Below are 19856 nucleotides of genomic sequence, written 5' to 3'. Positions count from 1 at the left end.
GTCAATATTACTAAATCTTTACATGAATTAAATTATAAACTAATTAATAAATGTATTTTTTAGTATTAACTCAATCACATAAGTAACTTATCAATTATATTTTTTAAGAAGTTATTTTTAATATTTATATTCAGATATAAATAATAATTTTGATGATTCAAACTCGAGAAGGTACTAAATCAGTGATGTTCGAATTCAGATAATTACAATTGATATCAAAAGATGCATTGAACCAACTGTGTTTGAATTCAGATTATTATAATTGATATTAACCTAATGTGGGCGTTCACATCAAAGAATGCATGATGTAAACTTTTACATTGAGTTGATGAGATCATGGTCTCGTGGAATCAATCAACCATGTGATATTATAATTCCCTTAGGATAATGTAACGTATTATTCTTGGATTTCATCGGTTAGTCCATCTAAACAGATGTGGGGAGAGGAAAAAGTCTATCTAGTTTGTCAAGAGTAAGACAACAGAAAACATTTGGGATCTAACTAGGATCTCATTGTCTTTCGATGACCTTGAGGAGCAAGTGATGTGGACTTCTTGATTGAATATACAAATTCTGCATTAGCATCCTGGAATATACAAGTTTGGAAATGGCATCAGAAGAATATTCTACAATCAGCCTTGTAATCTTCATGGTTCCAGCCTTCAGGAATATTGCGGGTGATGCGAATAATTTGCCTAGGGTTCTATAGGATATGCTTCCAATGTTGTATTTATATATGTTTCTCTTCCTGCTTCAACCAGCATCAGTCATTGAAACTCTGACAGGGAGAAGAGATGAAGCATGGAAAGAGGCATCGGGCTGAGGTAGCAAAAAGCTTGCCAGGATGGAAACGCAAGTTTATGTCTTACAAGGCGTTGAAGCAGCAAGTGAAACAGATGAATCCCCATTTTAATGGAAAGAAAAGGTCAAGATTAGACAATGGAAAATATTCACAGGGTGGAAGCAGTGAGGGGAATTCGCCGGTACAGGACACGGGTTTCACCCTGTTATTAGACAGGGAACTCCACAAGGTTAACGCGTTTTACATTGACAAAGAGGAAGATTATGTCATCAGCTTTAGGGTAATATTATCTGATCATCTTCCCTTCAGTAAAGAATTGAATCAAAAACCTTTTGTTGGTGTCAGAAATTCATTTTGGTTGAAACAAATTGTCGTCTTTGGGTATTCCAGGAGCTGCAAATCAGGGCTGAAAACTTGAACGGTGATGAAGAAAATCTGGAATTGCTGAAGGATATTTTGGATTTTCATGCAGAGATGGTGATGCTACTGCATTTCAGTGTCACTAACTTTACAGGTATACCCTTTTTTAATCGGGTTCAATACTATTCTAAATCATATCTCTTGCTTCTTACTGCAATTAAGCTCAACAGGCTTGGTCAAGATTGTGAAGAAGCACAAGAAGAAGGCAGGTGCTTCTGTTTACTCACCCTACATGCCAAGGGTTCTGCAGCAGCCATTCTTCTCCACTGATTTGCTTTACAATCTTATCAGGGGATGTGAAGCAATCCTTGGCAGACTCTCTCCCCCCAGTGACCCTTAAAGGCCAATCCGATTGAAGACAAGTCAATATATAGTTGTCTTTTCCTTTTTACTTTTGTTTTGGATTTGGAAATGCTCCTCTTTCCATATTTGGTTTCGTTTTTTGGTGCATATGCCATAGCTTACACATACAATTGTACACAGTTTTTCCCTAAAGAGAGGAGAGGGTGTGGTGCTCCATTGCCCTGTTAATCTTCCTAGTTCATCATTGAACTGTATGTTCTTATAAAGCATCAAACCCTAAACCCAATCTTTCTTCTAATGTTCATATGGTTTCTATTAACCATCATCAATACCATGCTGAAACAAATCCCCAAAACGCCTTTTGAGTTAAGAAACGAATGGGACTGGCAAATGTAAGAATACGAACATTGCTTAAAGAAAGTCAAATTAATTGGAAAGATGTAAGAAGCTTAAACTCATTGAACCACTCAAGCTAAAAATATGGGCTTTCAAATGTAAATCATGCCTAAATAATAACTTTTATAAAGGGTTATTTTAATATTATTATTTGATTAAAGAAAACACACTATTTAAGTCAAAAATTATTTTTTTATCTCATAATTAAGAATGTCAATAGATATCTTATAATCGGTTATTTTTCATTACTCAACCCAATTTAGTACGATTATGACACCGTATGATCAGGTTCAAAAAATAAAACCATTACTTATTATGGGTTTCGGGAGTAATTTTAAGATATTCACTCTTCAAATTCGATTATAAATAATTATTTTTGACATTCAATTTTATTCATATATATATTATTTATAAATTTTTTACAATTAATGCAGCATTTTCTAAAATTAATTAATTATTTTAAATATGATTTTAAATTTTAATTTATTTTTTTATAAAATTAATTTAATTTTCATTGTAATATATATGTATAATAATTTAAAATTTATTTAATTAAATATTTAAAGAATACAAGTATTTAATGAATAGTATTTAGGATATTCATATGCGGATAAGAGTAACAATTTAAAAAATTAATCCAATATTTATAAAATTTAAGCACTCTATCAAATAATAAGATTAAGACTAAAATATTTAAAAAATAAGAAATGCCTTACTTATTGACCTTCATATAAAATTCAAGTTAACTAATAATATCCTTTATTTTTTTCATATTAGTATCTTATTTTTGTTAATTGTGTGTTATTTGTTAACATTTTGATTCACAAAATCATATCATTTACAACAAAATAGGCGTTTTCTTCGTTAATTTACAAGATATTAACTCCGAGGGTAAAACTGCAAACAAAAAATAAACTGAGACTAAAATTAGGGAAAAAAAAAAAAAGAAAGTTGTGTGTCAGCGCTGCACTTTGTCAATCTCTTGCTATTGATTTTCCCGGGTGAGTTATCATCCTACTGGTTTTTTCCTATCAATTTCTCGCTTTAAATATGAAATTTCCATAGAAATTATGGTTTGGGTTGTTTAGGGAGAAGAGAAAATTTCAGGGAAAGAAATTGATTAATTATAGACTAAAGGGGGCTAAAGACGAGAAAGAGAAGCCGGGAAGTGTTTTTGGAGAGGACAGAGGAAGAAAGGTTAGAGACGAGGGATGAGGGAGGAAGGGGTGGCGGCATAGGGAGGGAGGAGAGGAAGGGGTGGAGGCATGAGGGGGAGGGGTGGGGGGAGCACGATTTTTCAGCCGCCCCAGTCCCCGATTTCACCATTGCCGATTGGTTTTGTTGTGTGAAAAGGTGGTTTGATCATTACTTTAGGGTGCCTTTTGATGATATATTTGCAAGTTTGATTTGGGAGATGTACTTTATAATGTTGAATTACATCAAAGTGCTCTATTTTTTGGATTTTTCAGCATGAAGTTTATCTTTTTCATTTTTCAGCTGGATTTTATGTTTAATTCCAATATTTTTATTTGTAAAATAATGTTTTAATCCTATTTTGATTTTGGATAGAGACACTTTTTTCATGTTATTTCTTGGTTCTTTCTTTTTTTGACAGATATTGATCAGTTTGCCTGGTCAATTGAGCTACAGGTAAATTTTCAGAGTGTCTTCATTGTTAAATTAAACAATTTGATTTGTTTAGACGTTTAAGCTGCATAAAATGGGAAAAGAAATCCTCTTTGATGGACAATGCTTGTATGTGCCGGAAACTAGAACTTTGATCTTATTTGTTTCTTATTCTAGACATTCTAAAAGTAAAAACTCTAACAACTTTCTTTGTTTCCTTTAGAGCTTTGTGATATAGGAAACTGCAGCCTGCAGGTAACTGTTGTTGTGGCTGTGAATGTATTGTCTTATTCACCTTTTTCTTTTCTTTATAGTTTGTACTTCTTAACATTTACCAAATCAGTGTGTTTCTTGCTCTCTTCATTTGGTTTTCTGTGGTGTTTGACATTTAAGAAATCATTGTGTTTCAGACATTTGATTTTCTATGGAATGAGATAAATATGCAAAGGTTGTTAGCTATGAGCACTTCTTTTGACACTTTTTATGGACTGATTAAGCCTCCTATAGCTCTACTAGTTAAAGTGATGCAAACCTTCTCGACATGAACTCTGTAAAAATGCTTGCTATTTTGATGTCCCTTTTGAAGTATATCAAATATGTTCTTCTTATAGATTTGTTTGATTTTCCATCATAATCATGAGTTTCTGATTTTTGGAAACTCTTATAGTAGTATAATCTAAATCTGTGTTGCACCCAAGCATTTGGCTTAGTGGTGGGTGCATGATGTCTCTGCTCAAAGAGCAGAGTTAGAATCCACCTTCCCTAAATAAAAAAAAATCCAAATTCATTTAATGCTTCTTTACTTATATTTTCCTTTTGTTCTTCAAACATTTCCCTTATGGTTAATGTAAATTAACTTTATGCAATGGCTTAAACTATTATATTCACGTATATAGATATATTAGATCAACATTTTTACTTTGCTAATTTAAACAAATTAATTTAATTTCTTTTCCATTAGCTTTTGATACTTTAGCAAATCCAGAATAAACAATTGAGCATAGCACATGTTACACGCTAGTTTTCTTAATTTTTTTTGTTTTCTTTTATTTCTGTTATATCAGAATGAGTCGATTACAAGGGCCAAATGCACTTAAGAGGAAACGCCCGGGTGCCACTTCTGATTCTCTTACAGAGCACGAACGAATTGTTCATGATGTAATCCAAGGTAAACAAGACATGGGAATCTCCCAACGAGACATGAAACGCGAAATTAACCTCCCTGACAACCTAGTTACCAAATGTCTTAAGTCACTTCTAGCCAAGAATCTCATAAAAGAAGTCAAAAACATCCAAAACCGTGGTAGGAAGCATTTTATTTCTGCAGAGTTTGAGCCTTCAAATGAAATAACTGGTGGGGCATGGTATGTAGAAGGGAGCCTGGATACGGAGTATATAAATGTTTTGAAAGAGCAATGTTGGAGGAAGATCTATGGTTTGAAGGTTGCTACTTTGGAAGGGGTCACGGATGCTATTAAGAGGAGTAATGTTTCGCAAATTGAGTTGTCAAAACAGCAGATTGAAGAGATTGTGAAGGCTTTGGTTTTGGATAATGAGGTTATGGAAGTGAGAAGCAGTGGAACCGGGGAGTTTGCTTCAATTCCGGTTGGGAAAGTTTGTTATAAATGCATTGGTAAGAGAGGTTATGGAGGGGAACCAAAGGTAGGAACTATGGCTTCCATTCCTTGTGGAGTTTGTCCACATATAAGTCATTGTACACCTGATGGCATAATCTCTCCCAAAACCTGTGTTTACTACAAGAAATGGTTGGATTTTTAGTTTGACTGTGTCCTCTTTCAAATTTTCTGATATGATTTCGCTGAATTTGAGTGAAAGCCAAAATTTTGTCATCCATGAATGTTATTTATAGTCTGAGTTGAATATATTTTTCATTGGAGCTATTTGCTATTGCTTGTCTGTTCACTTGGATGTGATATGGTAGATATAATTTTCTTTCTTTCTTTCTTTCTTTCTTTGGGATAATATAATGGTAGATTTTCATCAATTTTGAGCTGATCTTTGATAGGGAAATAGAACATCATGCTCGGTAGAAAGAGTAAGTTGGCTTTTAACAAGAGCCACTAGTTACCATCTCTTTATGTTTTGAACCTTAAATGAGTAACATTAAGGATACATGATTGATAGTCTTCTGATTGATGAGAATACTGCTTAGAAGTTGTCTAGCCTGGTTCAGTTGTAGGTCAAAAGTCAAAAGTTTCATTGGTTCTATATATTTGATTCATGACTTCTGGCTGATAGATTGAATCATAAAAGGACATGCTAACCATTGAAAGAATATTTCTGGTAATACTTTTGTTCTCTCTTCCACTTTCTTCAGTTAGCCTTTCGCTCAGAAGAAGTTGCTTGCATTCCTGTTTCCTCCACCCATAGTAAAGAGTTACAAACTGGTCCAGAACCTTTGTCAAGTTAAATCATGTTATAGGTTTTATTGTACTTTCTTGAATTCAGATGATCTAAATTAGGAGTTTTCGATTTAGAATCTGGTGATGTTGGATGGATGATGAGCAGGTGAGAACGAAGAAGGGCAATGTTAAACCCTGCCTCTCAGCCTTTGGTTTTACAAGTTGGAACAAAACAAGTGTTGCTAGTGACTTTGTAACTTTTGCAGTGCTTTTAGAGCCTGATTTCTGCATTGAATTAACTGCTCTTGAAGTTTTCAAATACCCCTAGTCCTTTCTTTTCTTGAATGTTGTTCTTTTTTTCTTCTTTATATATGCCTTTTATTTGTTATTCATGCCTCCATATACTTTTTAATTTCTTGCTTCATTATTGGGAAAACAAGAGAGAGAAAATGAGCCAGGGACATTTTGTTGTTCAGTTTATCCTCAGAGTTGAGCTGCAATTCATATTGTATATGGTCAGCCTAATGCTAAAGAATCTTTGTGGTGCACAAACTCTTGGAAAAGATTATGCTTCTTTATACTGCAACAAGTTTCTATTATCCATTGAAGAAATGGAACTGTTTTCAAAGGATTTAATTATAAACTTGGTAACCTTAATGATAAAATTGGTTGCCTTTTCAACTCTTGGTTTCTATGCACTGAATCTATTCTGAATCAGCCAGAATTGAAGACAATTAAGGATGTCAACCATTGGGGTATTTCATCATATTTTTAAAATTTCTTATTCCAAATTTCATTAACTGATAGGGAACTCAAATTTTATAATTATTCGGATAAAATTTGAAAATGTTATTTATATTTGTATCATAATATTTTAAGCATTACTTGTTCAATATCTGAACTCGTTAATTACTTGATTAATCAAGTGAAACAAGAAAAAATGTCTTGGAAATATATTTATCAATAAGACAAACTTGAAATTGGGCAGTAATTAATATATTTTAGGAAATGAAATATAGGCAAATGAATGAGATGGGCTCTATCTGTTATTGTCTTTTTTGGAACTTTCTTCATAAATAGTCTTGTCCTATCCAACTCGGCGAGTTAGGTTAACCAAAACCAATGGCAGAGGACGGAGGGCAAAAAAGAGACAATAGGTGGATTATTGAATGAAGGTCAATTAGAAGTATGGAATCATGGCATCTTGTTATCATTATTCTTCTAGCCTTAAAAGACTTCTCTACCCTTCCTTAGTGGAAAAGCTTTCCAAGTGGCTAGTACTATATATTCGATAGGACTTGTTAGCCTCATAGATATCAGATTTGCCTCTTCCAGGTGTCTTAGTGAAGATGATCAGAGCAGTGACCCTTTTGCTCCCCTTGACTTTCATCTTCTTCACCGTAGCAGATGCTAAGAGAATACTTCCACTGCCTCTGCCTCTGCCTCTGCCTCAGCCTGTCAAATCTTTCAAGATCAATGCTACCCAGGTATGTTTGATTCCCACTTTTTCTACTTCTTTTCAGACTGATTCCGCACATATGTGTTGAAAATTGACATCCACCCCCATGCCTGCAAACGTCTTTGAGCAGAAGATTGTTCCTTAGTGAGAGTTTCTTATGAGCAAAATCTTGCCAGGAATCTTCAATGTTACAAATTTGCCTGTTTATGAAATTTCCAGGAAATCTTCCCAAAGCAAAAACTGTATGAGGGAAAAGACAAACAGTGTCAGTTTTCATGGTGTACTGTTTGGAATCGTTTTATTTTTAACTATTTTACATTGCTTTATTCATAGAATGCGGGGAGCTGCTCTTACACAGTGTCAATAAGGACAAGCTGTTCGTCGACCTCCTATACACGAGATCAGATCAGTCTTGCGTTTGGTGATGCTTCTGGCAATCAGGTATGGTGTCCATGATCATTAACATGCTTAAGGCACACATATCCATAAGTTGTCCTTGATGATTCAGATTTGAACATTGGCATGGCGATTACTTAGACCCTTTTGTAGGAGAATCATGAAATTAGTACAAGGGCGTTTTGTGAAATGAAATCTTGTTTTGGATTATCAGGTTTATGCACCAAGGCTGGATGATCCATCTTCAAGGACATTTGAGAGGTGTTCTACTGATACATTTCAAATAAAGGGCCCCTGCACGTACCAAGTTTGCTATCTGTACCTCTACAGGAGTGGAAATGATGGATGGAAACCAGAGAGTGTGACTGTCTATGGCTACTATACCAAGTCTGTCACATTTAATTACAACACTTTTATTCCTTATGGGGTTTGGTATGGCTTCAATCTGTGTAATGGAGGGGCTTCTGCATCCTCATGAACAATGTAAACAAATGGGGTTCTTGCTGATGTTATCGAGTCACTTTGGGGTGTTTTGCTGCTGTGATTTCTTGTTAACGTATTCAGGTCTGTCAGAGATTTGAAACATATTTTGGAGAAATAATAATCCTTGTTAATGACTGTATTTTTTTGGTAAAGGAGGGTTTATCCTAAAAGAAAGAGGCTAGATTCTATACAAGCCATGTATGTACAGAGCTAACTGAATATTTATTGCTTTCAAGTGCTTGCAGCCTCTCTGTTGGGCAAAATCGGAGGTCTTCTTAAAAGACCGAAAAGCTAATGAAATTGACAATGACAAATGCACCAGGTTGTCTGGAACACACCTGTGTTTCATACCATCTTGGAAATTGGGTATAGATGAATATGGAGAACGGTTCTGTGTCAATAAAAAATAAATGAATTTTAAAAATATAAATGAAAATTTCTTTTATTTAATAAAATATATTTTTTAAATTAAAAATATGAATTCTTAATAATGATATTCAAATCTATTTAATTTTTCACTTATATAGAATCTCCTCTTAGAGATATTGACAGGTTTGCATTAAGATAAGTTTTTTTTTTATTATGAAAGAAAGAATTAGTGTAATGATATTACGGATTTTGTATTAATAATTTGCAATGGCAAAACCAATCATGATAAACATTACGGTGAGTGGAATAGGTAGGGTACCCAACATTTCAAATAGGTAAGGGGTGAATTTTAAGCTTATAAACATAAATGTCGGACAAAGTTAATTGTTCGAGAGTAACCATTCGAAAATAGACTAATGATCATTCAATTAAGAAAATTTAATTATGTTTTTATATTTTTATCACGTTAAATCAAGCTTTTAAATTTTTATTTTAAGTTAAATTAATTTTTATTATTAATGATTAATTAATCATGATTAGCTAAAATGTTTATTATCATTTATATCTATATGATATTGACATAATTTTAATGTAAAAGGTGAAAAATATCATATAATCACGTTATGATATCAAATTAATATGTCATATCATCATTAATTATAATACATTGAACTTGTCATATTATCAACAATTATAATATCTTAACATACTATATTAGTGCTATATGATATAAAACGACAAATGATATTTTTATTAAATTAATTTTTAAATTTATTTAATTTAAAATAAAAATATAAAAATTTATTTAACTCAAAATAAAAAATATAAAAACTTAATTAAATATAATTAAAATATAATGACTTTATTTAAATTTTTTAAAATAATTTATTTTTTAAAAAATATTATATCAAAAATTATATATAATGTCTTTCATAATTCCCCCTCCATAGTCATGTACTTGCAACATAGTGAGGCCAATTCCGTCATTCACAATTTATTTTCTTCATTTTGTAATATCACCTCCTCTTTCTTTTCAAACCCTAGATCCAGGGTTTTATTTCAGCATCTCCCTCTCTCTTTTCAATTCTCTTTCCCTCTCTCCCTGTCCCTCTTTAATTTTTTTCAAATTTTTTTCCTTTTTTTTTCTACATTCCCAAACCTAAAGAGGAAGAACAAAACCCATTTTTGTTCGAAGCTGGAAGGTAAGAGTTCTTCAACATTTTTTTTTCTTATTTTTTAGTGTTTCAATTGCTGAAAATTTTTGATAAACCCTAACTCTGAATTCGCAAATAAAGTTAGATTTTTATTTTATATTATTTTGGTTGAAAAGGATGGGTGAAATAAAGGACAACGACGCCTACGAGGAAGAGCTTCTGGACTACGAAGAAGAGGATGAAAAAGCCCTTGACTCGGTCTCCGCTAAGGCCGCTGATTCTGCCAAGAAGTTAGTCTTTTTTACTTTATACATAGAGTTTTTTGAATAATATTTTGAGTGTAACATGCTTTTTTACTGTACAATGCTGTGTGTATATATTTTGTAAATCTCATTTTAGGTAATATGGTTGATTATATACCTTATCTAATTAAGTATATAGAATTTGGTCAAAGCGTAGCTCTTCGTAGTTGTTATTTTGCTTCAATTGCTTTATGTATATGTCATTTTGTTTCAACAGAAAATGTGGATTAAGTGGGCATGTTGTTTTTTATATTGTGAAGGTGATTAAGTGATTTCATTTTTGACTTGTAGTTGAAATTTATTTTGTAATACTCTTGATGCCATGTGCATATAGATGTAATTTTTGGTTTTGCTCTGTAAATAGTATGTACTTTTTGATTTTGCTCTGTAAACAGTTTGGTTGTTTTCCTGTTCTTGTGCTGGGTCTAATTTTAATTTGTTTCTTGGTTTTTTATGTGGTGTAGGGGGTATGTTGGAATTCACAGTTCGGGATTCAGAGACTTCCTGTTGAAACCAGAGCTGCTTCGCTCTATTGTGGATTCTGGATTTGAACATCCATCTGAAGGCAAAGTTTTAAACTCATGTCTTGCTTTAACATTTGTGAATTCCTTGAATTTATGTCATGTTGTTTTTCTTGCTTTCAGTGACTTAGAATGGTGTATATGAGTTTGATGTATTATTTTCATTTACTCTTCTAGAGACTGCTTTTGGATGAAATATTTATTGTTACAGGATATCATTTGTATTAAATTTGTAATAGTTTTCCGTGAAGCAATATTTGTGCAACCTCATATCAGTTTACTTTGCCTATTTTGATTTATCACTTTGTCTTAGGCTGAGTTTAATTTATTCTTGCTTGTGAATCTTAAAATTTATCATAGCTTTACTCTTTTTTTTTCGTTGTTCTATCTTGTTTTCTATGGTTCATTTGAACTCTTTTTTAAGTAATTGGGTTTTTAAATTATCCTTAATAATTAATTTATGTTAAGTTTATTTGGATTTGTTTATGGCTGAATATAAAGCTTGCTCTAGTTATTTAGCAATCAAGTTTCATCTACTTTGCCTGATTCATTCATTCTGGGCATGCTTGTTCTTGGTTTCTAACTTGTTCAAGATTTTATTATTCAGGTAATCACTACTTCTATATACATCATTTGGACAAGAAAACTAGTTTGGTAACCTTTCCATTAAAGGATCTGGAAGAACAATTATAATTTACTGAGGGTTCGTCCACTGCAATTTTATTTGCTTCTTCACCAGTTCAACATGAGTGCATCCCTCAAGCAATTCTGGGAATGGATGTCATTTGCCAAGCAAAATCTGGGATGGGGAAGACAGCTGTTTTTGTTCTATCAACTCTTCAGCAAATCGAGCCAGTTGCTGGTCAAGTTGCTGCTCTTGTTCTATGCCATACAAGAGAATTAGCTTACCAGGTATGTTTTAGAGACTTGTATTTGTTGATTGAAATTAGCATGCCAGTTGAGGTGTTGTAGTGCCAAACAATTTTCATCTTCGGGTTCCTTTTTATTAAGATATTCACTGTGTTTTGACAGATATGCCACGAGTTTGAGAGGTTCAGTACTTATCTGCCAGATATTAAAGTTTCTGTCTTCTATGGTGGTGTCAATATCAAGGTTCACAAGGATTTGCTAAAGAATGAATGTCCCCATATTGTTGTTGGAACACCTGGAAGGATATTGGCTCTTGCTAGGGAAAAAGATCTTAGTTTGAAGAACGTGAGGCATTTTATACTTGATGAATGTGACAAGATGCTTGAGTCACTTGGTATGCTTGCAAATCTCCATAAATCTGCTGAAGATGTACTTTTTATCTGGCACTTCTTTTATTTTATTGTCCATCATCATCATTTTTTTTTGATTGTACAGACATGAGGAGAGATGTGCAAGAGATCTTCAAGATGACCCCACATGATAAGCAAGTTATGATGTTTTCAGCTACACTTAGCAAGGAAATTCGACCTGTGTGCAAAAAATTTATGCAAGATGTAAGTACTCCACTTCTTTTGTAATTTTGGATCCCATTGTGTCATTTTTGATACTCTTACTTTATGTGGGTAATATGTTGTTCTGGTATGTACCTCTTGTCAATGGCAGGGATATCATAATTTTGGAGCTTGAATTGCTTCTATTAATTTTACAGTACATTAAATAACTTCTTGCTAGATAGCTGTTGGTCTTTTGAAATTTTTTTTCCTAAATTCTACTTTCTCATTTAAAGGATTGAAGTCTTATATTAGTGGTTGCTTGGTTTTTGCTGCTGGTGCTGGGTTGTGGTAGAAAGATAATCCGAATTTGTGATTTTTTTTTTGCTGCAGCCAATGGAAATTTATGTTGATGATGAAGCCAAGTTGACTCTTCATGGTCTGGTACAGGTATGCATACAGCTAAGCCACTGCTTTTGTATAGGCTTTGTTTGAATTTGAAGGAAGAGAAGGTAAAGGAGATGGAGATGAGCTTCTCTCTTTTGCTTCAATAATTTTCTATGGACAGGGAGGGCTTTGGATGTATCCCTTTAAAACCTTCAAATTAGGAGGATTTGCAAAGGAAGGTTCCTGTTTGAGAATTTTTGATTGGAAAGAGAATGTTACCCTTTATTTAACATTTCCATTTGATATATAAAGGACATGGTAGTAGAATAATAAGTTGCCATTTTTTTTCCACTCCTTAACTGTCTGTAATGTACTCCTTCCTTTCCTTTCCCATTGTTTTCTTAGCATCCAAACAAGGGGAATTGGATTGTTGTTTTCCCCAACTCTTTCCACTGACCTGACCTCTGCGATTCCTATATAGTCTCACTGTTTTATGCTTTGCCTTTTGTACTTTCTTCTTAGTCTTCGGCTTTCACTGGATTCACTACTCTCAGAAAGCCTTTTGACAGCCTTACTAATAGAAACGGGAAAGATGCACTCAATCCGTAATTTTGTTTACCTATGCAGCATTATATTAAATTGAGTGAGTTAGAGAAAAATCGCAAGTTGAATGACCTCCTTGATGCCTTGGATTTCAACCAAGTAGTCATTTTTGTTAAAAGTGTGAGCAGAGCAGCTGAGCTCAACAAGTTACTGGTGGAGTGTAATTTCCCCTCTATTTGCATCCACTCTGGAATGTCCCAGGAAGAAAGGTATGCGTTCTCTGATATTTGGTGGGCTGGGTGAAGTATCACTTTATCTATGTCTATGCATTTAGTTTTGGCATGTCAACTTTCTTGGTGGTATCAATGCTTGGTTTTTTTGCATTTTGTTTGCATTGGTGTTATATTGAATTAAGAAGAGTTAATACTTCAGGGAAGTTTCTTCTAATTTGTTCCTTTTTTGGTTTTATATGTGGTTTTCTTGTGCATTGCCTTCTTTTTAGTGTTATATGTTTCTTGCAGTTATGTGTGCTTCGTAAGAATAAAAGGCATTATTTGTGGTGTTCTTTTGCATTGGGTGTGAGATTGTGAATCTATGACATGTCCGTGAAGTATTTGTATAAAAAGGATGCTGATATCGTGACTTAATTGTTTATATGTAGTTGGTTAGCCGTAGTTGTGTCTGTTGCATCATTTCTGCCATTTTGGAAGTTCTTAATTCTTAAAGTTATTGTTTCCCTAGCCCTGATCACGGTTTGGTGAAAAGGGTGTCAATCTCTATGACAGTGGTGCTGATGTCAATAAAGTTGATGACAGGTTCATGAACATGGATATGTTAGCTTAGGTATCAACATTCAATGGTTTTCTTTTAGCATGAAAAAATTCTTTATGGAATGGGCTTCTGGGGTCAGACCATTATGCTTGTGAATTTGTGTCCTTTCTCTCTTTAGCTGTAGAAAGTATGTCGGCAGTGGCTGACTCTGTTTGATTTATGTTTTTAAAAGGCTGACACGATATAAGAGTTTCAAGGAGGGCCACAAAAGAATTCTTGTGGCAACAGATTTAGTTGGAAGGGGAATTGATATTGAGCGTGTGAACATTGTAATCAACTATGACATGCCAGACTCTGCTGATACCTACTTGCACAGGGTAAGTTCTGTTTTTATATTGCAATCGAACCAAAGTCATGTTGACCTTGACTTTCTATTCTTTTTCTGTGGGTTCTCTGTTAATGCAGGTGGGTAGAGCTGGTAGATTTGGCACCAAGGGGCTTGCAATTACGTTTGTCTCATCTTCATCTGACTCTGATGTCCTGAATCAGGTTTTACAGGGCTTTCTGTTTTTAATGCCATATTTATCTCCTTTTGTTTCTTTTTTTTCGTTTAATTTAACTATGTAGTCTCTTTTGTCTTATAACTATTGCTACTTTGATGGTTTCAGGTTCAGGCAAGGTTTGAGGTGGATATAAAGGAGCTTCCTGAGCAAATTGATACTTCTACATACAGTAAGATCACCTTGTACTTTGTGATGTTGTACTTAGTATGATTGATGGCAATTGTGGGTAATGATTTGCTTCATGCATTACATGAATGGATGCTGACTGTTTTAGACTAATGAATAGTAATTACAGCTTTCTTGGCATAACTCATTTAAAATTATGGTTTCTAGTATACAAGTTTCATCCCAATTTAAGTTTGCATATGGTTATTAGTGGTTTGAGGAAAACCATAAAGATATGAAATGGATTGTTGGATTTTTCTATTTCTAATTTCTGCCACTGGCTATTCTATACTTGTTGGATGTATATGATCAAGTATCATAAAATGTGTTTCATTTGCTTCCAACTTTCCCCTTGGTATTTCCTTTTGCAGCCCTACCTTACTATCTTTCCTTCTTGTGTAGTGCCTTCATGATTGAAGTTCTTGATGTTAGCGATACGAAGCGTTTTGGCTGATTTAGAGTTTCTGGCGGGAAAGGTGGTGTGCCAGAACTTGATTAATTGTTGTAAACTTTAGGGTGTTTCTGTTTAAGCTCAATGTTAGTAGGTGAGAAGAAACATCTGCTCAACTTATTGTCATCATTTTTGTTTTCTAGTACACTTTTGATGACGTTGATTATAATGGTTAGACTGAAATCTGTGTTACAGTTGGTGGATTGAAGTTAAAATCCCTCCTAATAGTGAAATTTTAACGTCGCCTGGAAAATTTTTTCGATCTGTTGTTGGCTTTGGATTTTGTTTATGTTCTATATATTATAAAGCCTAAGGTTCTATCTAGATTCTGGGATAGGGAGCGTGAGATATATTGGATGAGGATTGCCTCTCGTCCTGTAACTTCAGACTTGACAATTTTTGTTCTTGTAGCGTAATCGGGTCGTGTTTACGAAAATTCTAAATAAATGGATACGATTATTACATGATATACAAATGCGATTAGCATGTTTATTAAATAAGTTGGATTAATGGATACCTTTATTGCTCGTTGCAAGACATGATTAATTCGCTCATTAAACAAGTTAGATTAAATTTTATACAATACAAAAAATTCATATAAGCATGATTAATTTGTTTAAATGAGTATCATAAATAGATTAAACAAGTCATATTATAGCATGATTAATTAAATGAATTAAATGTGTCATATGTGAATTAAGTAGTTAAATTGTTTTAAACCGATTAAGATAATTATTGTGTTTTAAACATGTGTTTAAGATAACGAAACATGATAATTTTAAACGTAAATTTGTATGTTGTTATCTTATTGTTTTAACTAGTCATGTTTAAAATTATTAAATTTATTTAGAATCACATTTTAAAAAAAAAACCACTAGTAGATGTATAGCTAGAATTTGGAATGACAGTTTTATTTCTCCTATCAATTCAAACCTTAATTAATTGTTAAAAATAAATGTTATTTGATTTTTTGAGCTAGATTCTTAAAAGGTTTCAGTTTAAGAATCGATAATGTCAGATCACAGATTACATGATGCATCTTCACGACTTTCTCTCCACCTTCTTCTAATGAACAAGCACCAACTAATAAGAGAATTAATCAATGTCAGCTCTACTTATGCAATCACAAAACCAGTACTCTATTTAGACTACTTTGTCTAATAGGATAATCTTTGGGGGTACAAAATGCAATACCAGAAGCAACATCTCATTGTGTGTTGCAAGGAAAGATACCATAACTGAACTTGAAAAGCAAAGATACAGCTTGCGAAAGGTCCAACCAGGCAGTCAATACTGTTATGCAATGCTATTTATTTTAAAACATATATGGAAACTTGAGTTGGATCATTAAAAACTTTTCTGGTTTCTACCATGAAGACAGCATTACTAAAGGTGGCTTCTCTCAATTATATGCTTATATTTTACCTAACATGCAATACCAAATGATGGTAATCAGGTTTTTGCCACCCATAATTGCATCCATATATGGTTTAACCATGCATGATGTCCAATTAAGGAGTTTTTTCCTTCCAAAACCATCAAACAATCACCTTAAATAGCTCGTCTCTTCATCAGCATTCTACCCTTCCTGTGTCCTGCACACAAAAATTGTTGTCATCCGTGTCTTTACATACCATGGTACGATTAAGACTGCTTAATCTAAACCCCAACTTACTGATTGGAGATATGTCTGACATTCTTATATTATTTACTTTTTGCAGGATCCGTCATCAACTGCGTATGTTATTTGCCTGGTCTTGATGATCACAATTTGTATCAGTGCAAATGCACAGCAAAATGTGTTCAACGTTCTAAGTTATGGAGCTACCGGCAATGGCATTTCTGATGATTCCTTGGTAATTTGCAGATATGTACAAGCTGCTGTTAATATCATTGGGGTACTGATTTTCTAACATTTTTCGAATGCAGGCGTTCATGAAGGCATGGAAGGATACATGTGGTGCTGGAGCAGGCATTCCTACCATGATTATCCCCAACGGGAAAATATTTTTGGTGAATCCCACAACATTCACAGGCCCCTGCAAGTCTAGTATAATCAATGTCAAGGTAAGTGACAATCAACAAAATTAAACTTCGACAGATTCCAGTAGTACCCGAAACGTTCTCCTAGCAATAACATGAGTGAATTAGGATGTGAGATAGAACCAAAATTGGATCCTAATTCACGAGAATAGATAATATGATTTACAGTTCTGCAGGGTTAATGTTCTTCTGCATATTTAAATTTCTTGCAGTTATCAGGAACCATTGTAGCGCCCAATGGTCCCGATCAATGGAAGGCAGCTGATCTGTCAACATGGTTAGCCTTTCAGGACGTAAATGGTCTAACTATTGATGGCCTTGGCACGATGGACGGAAGTGGCAAAGGCTGGTGGGATCGCTCATGCAAACTTCAACCTGGTCTTCAGGTATACTTCAACATCTATACTTCCATTAAGATAATTACTTTTTTTTTCTACTTTTTTTCGATCTCCATTTCTGATTGTTGAACTTCTCTGCAGGGATGCATTAGACTAGCACCAACGGTAAGCATGCACGTTTCTTGGTACTTGGTAGTATAAGTCATTTTGTGAGATTAGCATTGAGTCAGGAAATACTGTTTCTTTTCTCTAGCTATTGATCAATACTAAATATTGTTCTCAAAGAGATTTAGACAAGAAAAATTGCTGCCTGGGGTGCTTAGCTTAGTATAAAAGAACAGTAGGACTCTGATTCCAGGATTTGTTACTACATCTCTATCTGTCATTATCAGCCTTCGTTTTGCAAAAATGGCAGGTTAGCTGTATGCTATATTCTGCTTTGCAGGTACTCAAATTTGACAGATGCAACAATATTCACATGAGCAATATTAAGTTTCAAAACAGCCCTCAAACGCATGTGCTGGTGTTGGGATGCCAAGATGTTGACTTTGGATTCTTGACTGTACAAGCTCCTGGAACAAGCCCCAACACTGACGGGGTACACATTCAGGCTTCTCGTAATGTATCCATTCACAATTCACAAATTGGTGATGGTAAGTTTGACTGCTGCATGTACATGCTCTGAGTTAAATTGCAAAACCAAGTTTCTACAAGGGAAAAATGGGCATGTATGGTTTTCCAAACTGAATGTAAAACGCTATCTGCAACAGCTTTTCTCTGTGTTGAGGGACTCGTATTCCTAGGTGTTTCCTTGCTTAACGTTTTCCTTTGTCGATGGAACAGGTGATGATTGTATCTCCATTGGTGATTTTACTTCTGACATCAACATCACTAACAGTAATTGTGGTCCTGGTCATGGTGTGAGGTACCAAACCTTCTACTATCCAGTCTCATTCTAATACACAATTGATGTGAAATTCAAGAGTCTCTTTTGAGATCGTGACATCCTTCCTCATGGTCCACATTAACCTATGGTGTGAACACTTAAATACTAAGTCTCACAATAGTAAACAGCTGATTTGAGATTCACGACTCCCTCTGAGATAATGAACCTAGCATAGCATGCATAAAATCTACTCTTATATTCTTGTTTAAGACTTAGAAATATGATAAATTACTGTGTCCTTGACACAGATTGTCCTAATTTCTATAAAATGAAAGTAAATCTAACATCTCCTGCTAATATCTCTGGATATATAATAGCATTGGAAGCCTAGGAAAGGATGGAGGGGAGGCTCAAGTAAAGAATATTAACGTGAGGGGTGTAAACTTCCGAGGGACAACTAATGGGGTACGAATCAAGACATGGCAGGTATGGCAATTTATAGCAAAACGAAAACCCAAATACTTACTCCAACAGCTTGGCCATGGCTGCCGATGAATTTTCGAAATCATGAGCTGCTTAAGTTGAATTTGTATTTGTTCTGCAGACAGGCAGAGGTGTAGTCGAGAATGTATCTTTCTCGAACATAAACTTCACAGAAGTGGAAAATCCAATTATCATTGATCAGTTCTACTGTGATCATCCGAATTCGTGCAGCAAAACGGTAAGACAAATACATATATGAGCTTGTAAGATAGCAGCAGCATCGGCATCTTCCAGCAACAGAAGCACCAGCAATAGCAGGAAGCCAGCAAGAGAGTTACAGAGATCAATCCATATTGGACAGAAACCAAGAAATCACTTACTCCTCGCTAGAGATCGATCGCTTAAGGATTAAGCCATCGATCCACATTGTATAGAAACCAAGAAATCACTCACCACACTAACCCGTTAGGGATCAATCCCAGTAGCTCTCCTGCTGAGTTCCTGCTGTTGCTGGTGCTTCTATACAAGCTAGACAGAAAATGCTGAGGTTGCAAAGATTAATGCCAAGTGCTTTTTGCACAGACCACTGGAGTTCATATCAATGGTGTGCTCTACTCTCAACTATATGGGACATCAAGAACACAAGTAGCAATCAATCTGAACTGCAGCGACAATTTTCCTTGCACGGGCATTACACTGGAGAACATTCAGTTGGCTTCAGCAACTCGAGGAGGGCAATTGGTTTCTAGCTGCAACAATGCCATTGGAGTGAGTAGAGGAATTGTAGAGCCAAAATCCTGTCTCCCAAACATAATTTGAGGGACACTATGGTTTATAGCAGGCCTTTTTAAGTTTCATCCTTCAAATAATGCCTCTACCGTCCATGTAAACCTGTATTAATCTTTTGTAAATGTTGGTTTGATTCGAGATAATTCCTTCGTAAAACTCGATTATCGAAACTTTTGCCTTCTTCAAAAATCGGTTTTTAAAGTCGTTTTTAATTTTAAATAACTCTTTTTACTGGTGATAGTGAAATTTCATAAATCTAAATAAATAATATGTAAAACGTGACAATTAATTATAATAACATTAATAAAATTAATTTAATGTTAAAAGTTAATAATCTGAACGTCTAAATCTAAATCCGAACTTGATTTGAGGTTTAAATTAAGAAAAAATACATATTATTTTTAATATTTTAAAATTTAAAT

At 34.2% G+C, this 19856-nt stretch overlaps 5 protein-coding genes across 10 annotated transcripts; all 5 read left to right on the top strand.

Annotated features, from left to right (window-relative positions):
* The first annotated feature begins 183 nt into the window (after window positions 1-183).
* Window positions 184-1811, top strand: LOC110427229 (SPX domain-containing protein 1-like). Of its 2 annotated transcripts, XM_021442705.2 has the most exons (3): window positions 199-1082; window positions 1193-1316; window positions 1393-1811. In XM_021442705.2, exons 1-3 carry the CDS (start codon window positions 795-797, stop codon window positions 1560-1562), a joined length of 582 nt encoding a protein of 193 aa, XP_021298380.1. In that variant the 5' UTR covers window positions 199-794; the 3' UTR covers window positions 1563-1811. The 2 variants fall into 2 exon arrangements, with proteins under 2 accessions (XP_021298379.1, XP_021298380.1); XM_021442704.2 differs by having other exon boundaries at window positions 184-1082; window positions 1193-1811.
* A 988-nt stretch (window positions 1812-2799) lies between these two features.
* LOC110427211 (DNA binding / DNA-directed RNA polymerase) lies at window positions 2800-5448 on the top strand. Of its 5 annotated transcripts, XM_021442682.2 has the most exons (4): window positions 2815-2922; window positions 3537-3571; window positions 3771-3802; window positions 4612-5448. In XM_021442682.2, the coding sequence occupies exon 4, from the start codon at window positions 4613-4615 to the stop codon at window positions 5324-5326; it is 714 nt and encodes a 237-aa protein (XP_021298357.1). In that variant the 5' UTR covers window positions 2815-2922; window positions 3537-3571; window positions 3771-3802; window position 4612; the 3' UTR covers window positions 5327-5448. The 5 variants fall into 5 exon arrangements, with proteins under 5 accessions (XP_021298354.1, XP_021298357.1, XP_021298358.1 ...); XM_021442679.1 differs by lacking the exon at window positions 3771-3802 and having other exon boundaries at window positions 2800-2922; XM_021442680.1 differs by lacking the exons at window positions 2815-2922; window positions 3771-3802 and adding an exon at window positions 3216-3274.
* A 1758-nt stretch (window positions 5449-7206) lies between these two features.
* On the top strand, window positions 7207-8400 carry LOC110427212 (embryo-specific protein ATS3B-like). Its single transcript, XM_021442684.2, has 3 exons — window positions 7207-7397; window positions 7703-7810; window positions 7980-8400. Exons 1-3 carry the CDS (start codon window positions 7260-7262, stop codon window positions 8241-8243), a joined length of 510 nt encoding a protein of 169 aa, XP_021298359.1. The 5' UTR covers window positions 7207-7259; the 3' UTR covers window positions 8244-8400.
* Window positions 8401-9607: 1207 nt separating this feature from the next.
* On the top strand, window positions 9608-15159 carry LOC110427250 (DEAD-box ATP-dependent RNA helicase 15-like). Its single transcript, XM_021442729.2, has 12 exons — window positions 9608-9819; window positions 9948-10061; window positions 10538-10638; window positions 11334-11506; window positions 11627-11858; window positions 11960-12078; window positions 12409-12465; window positions 13030-13214; window positions 13949-14093; window positions 14182-14265; window positions 14385-14448; window positions 14847-15159. The coding sequence occupies exons 2-12, from the start codon at window positions 9949-9951 to the stop codon at window positions 14855-14857; spliced, it is 1284 nt and encodes a 427-aa protein (XP_021298404.1). The 5' UTR covers window positions 9608-9819; window position 9948; the 3' UTR covers window positions 14858-15159.
* Window positions 15160-16450: 1291 nt separating this feature from the next.
* Window positions 16451-19532, top strand: LOC110427255 (Pectin lyase-like superfamily protein). Its single transcript, XM_021442735.1, has 10 exons — window positions 16451-16533; window positions 16617-16751; window positions 16825-16962; window positions 17151-17324; window positions 17418-17441; window positions 17722-17929; window positions 18120-18201; window positions 18540-18648; window positions 18767-18883; window positions 19228-19532. Exons 1-10 carry the CDS (start codon window positions 16531-16533, stop codon window positions 19462-19464), a joined length of 1227 nt encoding a protein of 408 aa, XP_021298410.1. The 5' UTR covers window positions 16451-16530; the 3' UTR covers window positions 19465-19532.
* Window positions 19533-19856: the final 324 nt, after the last annotated feature.

The sequence above is a fragment of the Theobroma umbraticum genome, unplaced genomic scaffold (assembly GCF_002168275.2).
Source record: "Theobroma umbraticum cultivar Fairchild unplaced genomic scaffold, ASM216827v3 scaffold_228.0, whole genome shotgun sequence".
In the NCBI taxonomy this organism is placed as follows: domain Eukaryota; kingdom Viridiplantae; phylum Streptophyta; class Magnoliopsida; order Malvales; family Malvaceae; genus Theobroma; species Theobroma umbraticum.
The sequence above is the reverse complement of the archived record's forward strand: the minus strand, read 5'-3'. Positions and strand labels throughout refer to the sequence as shown.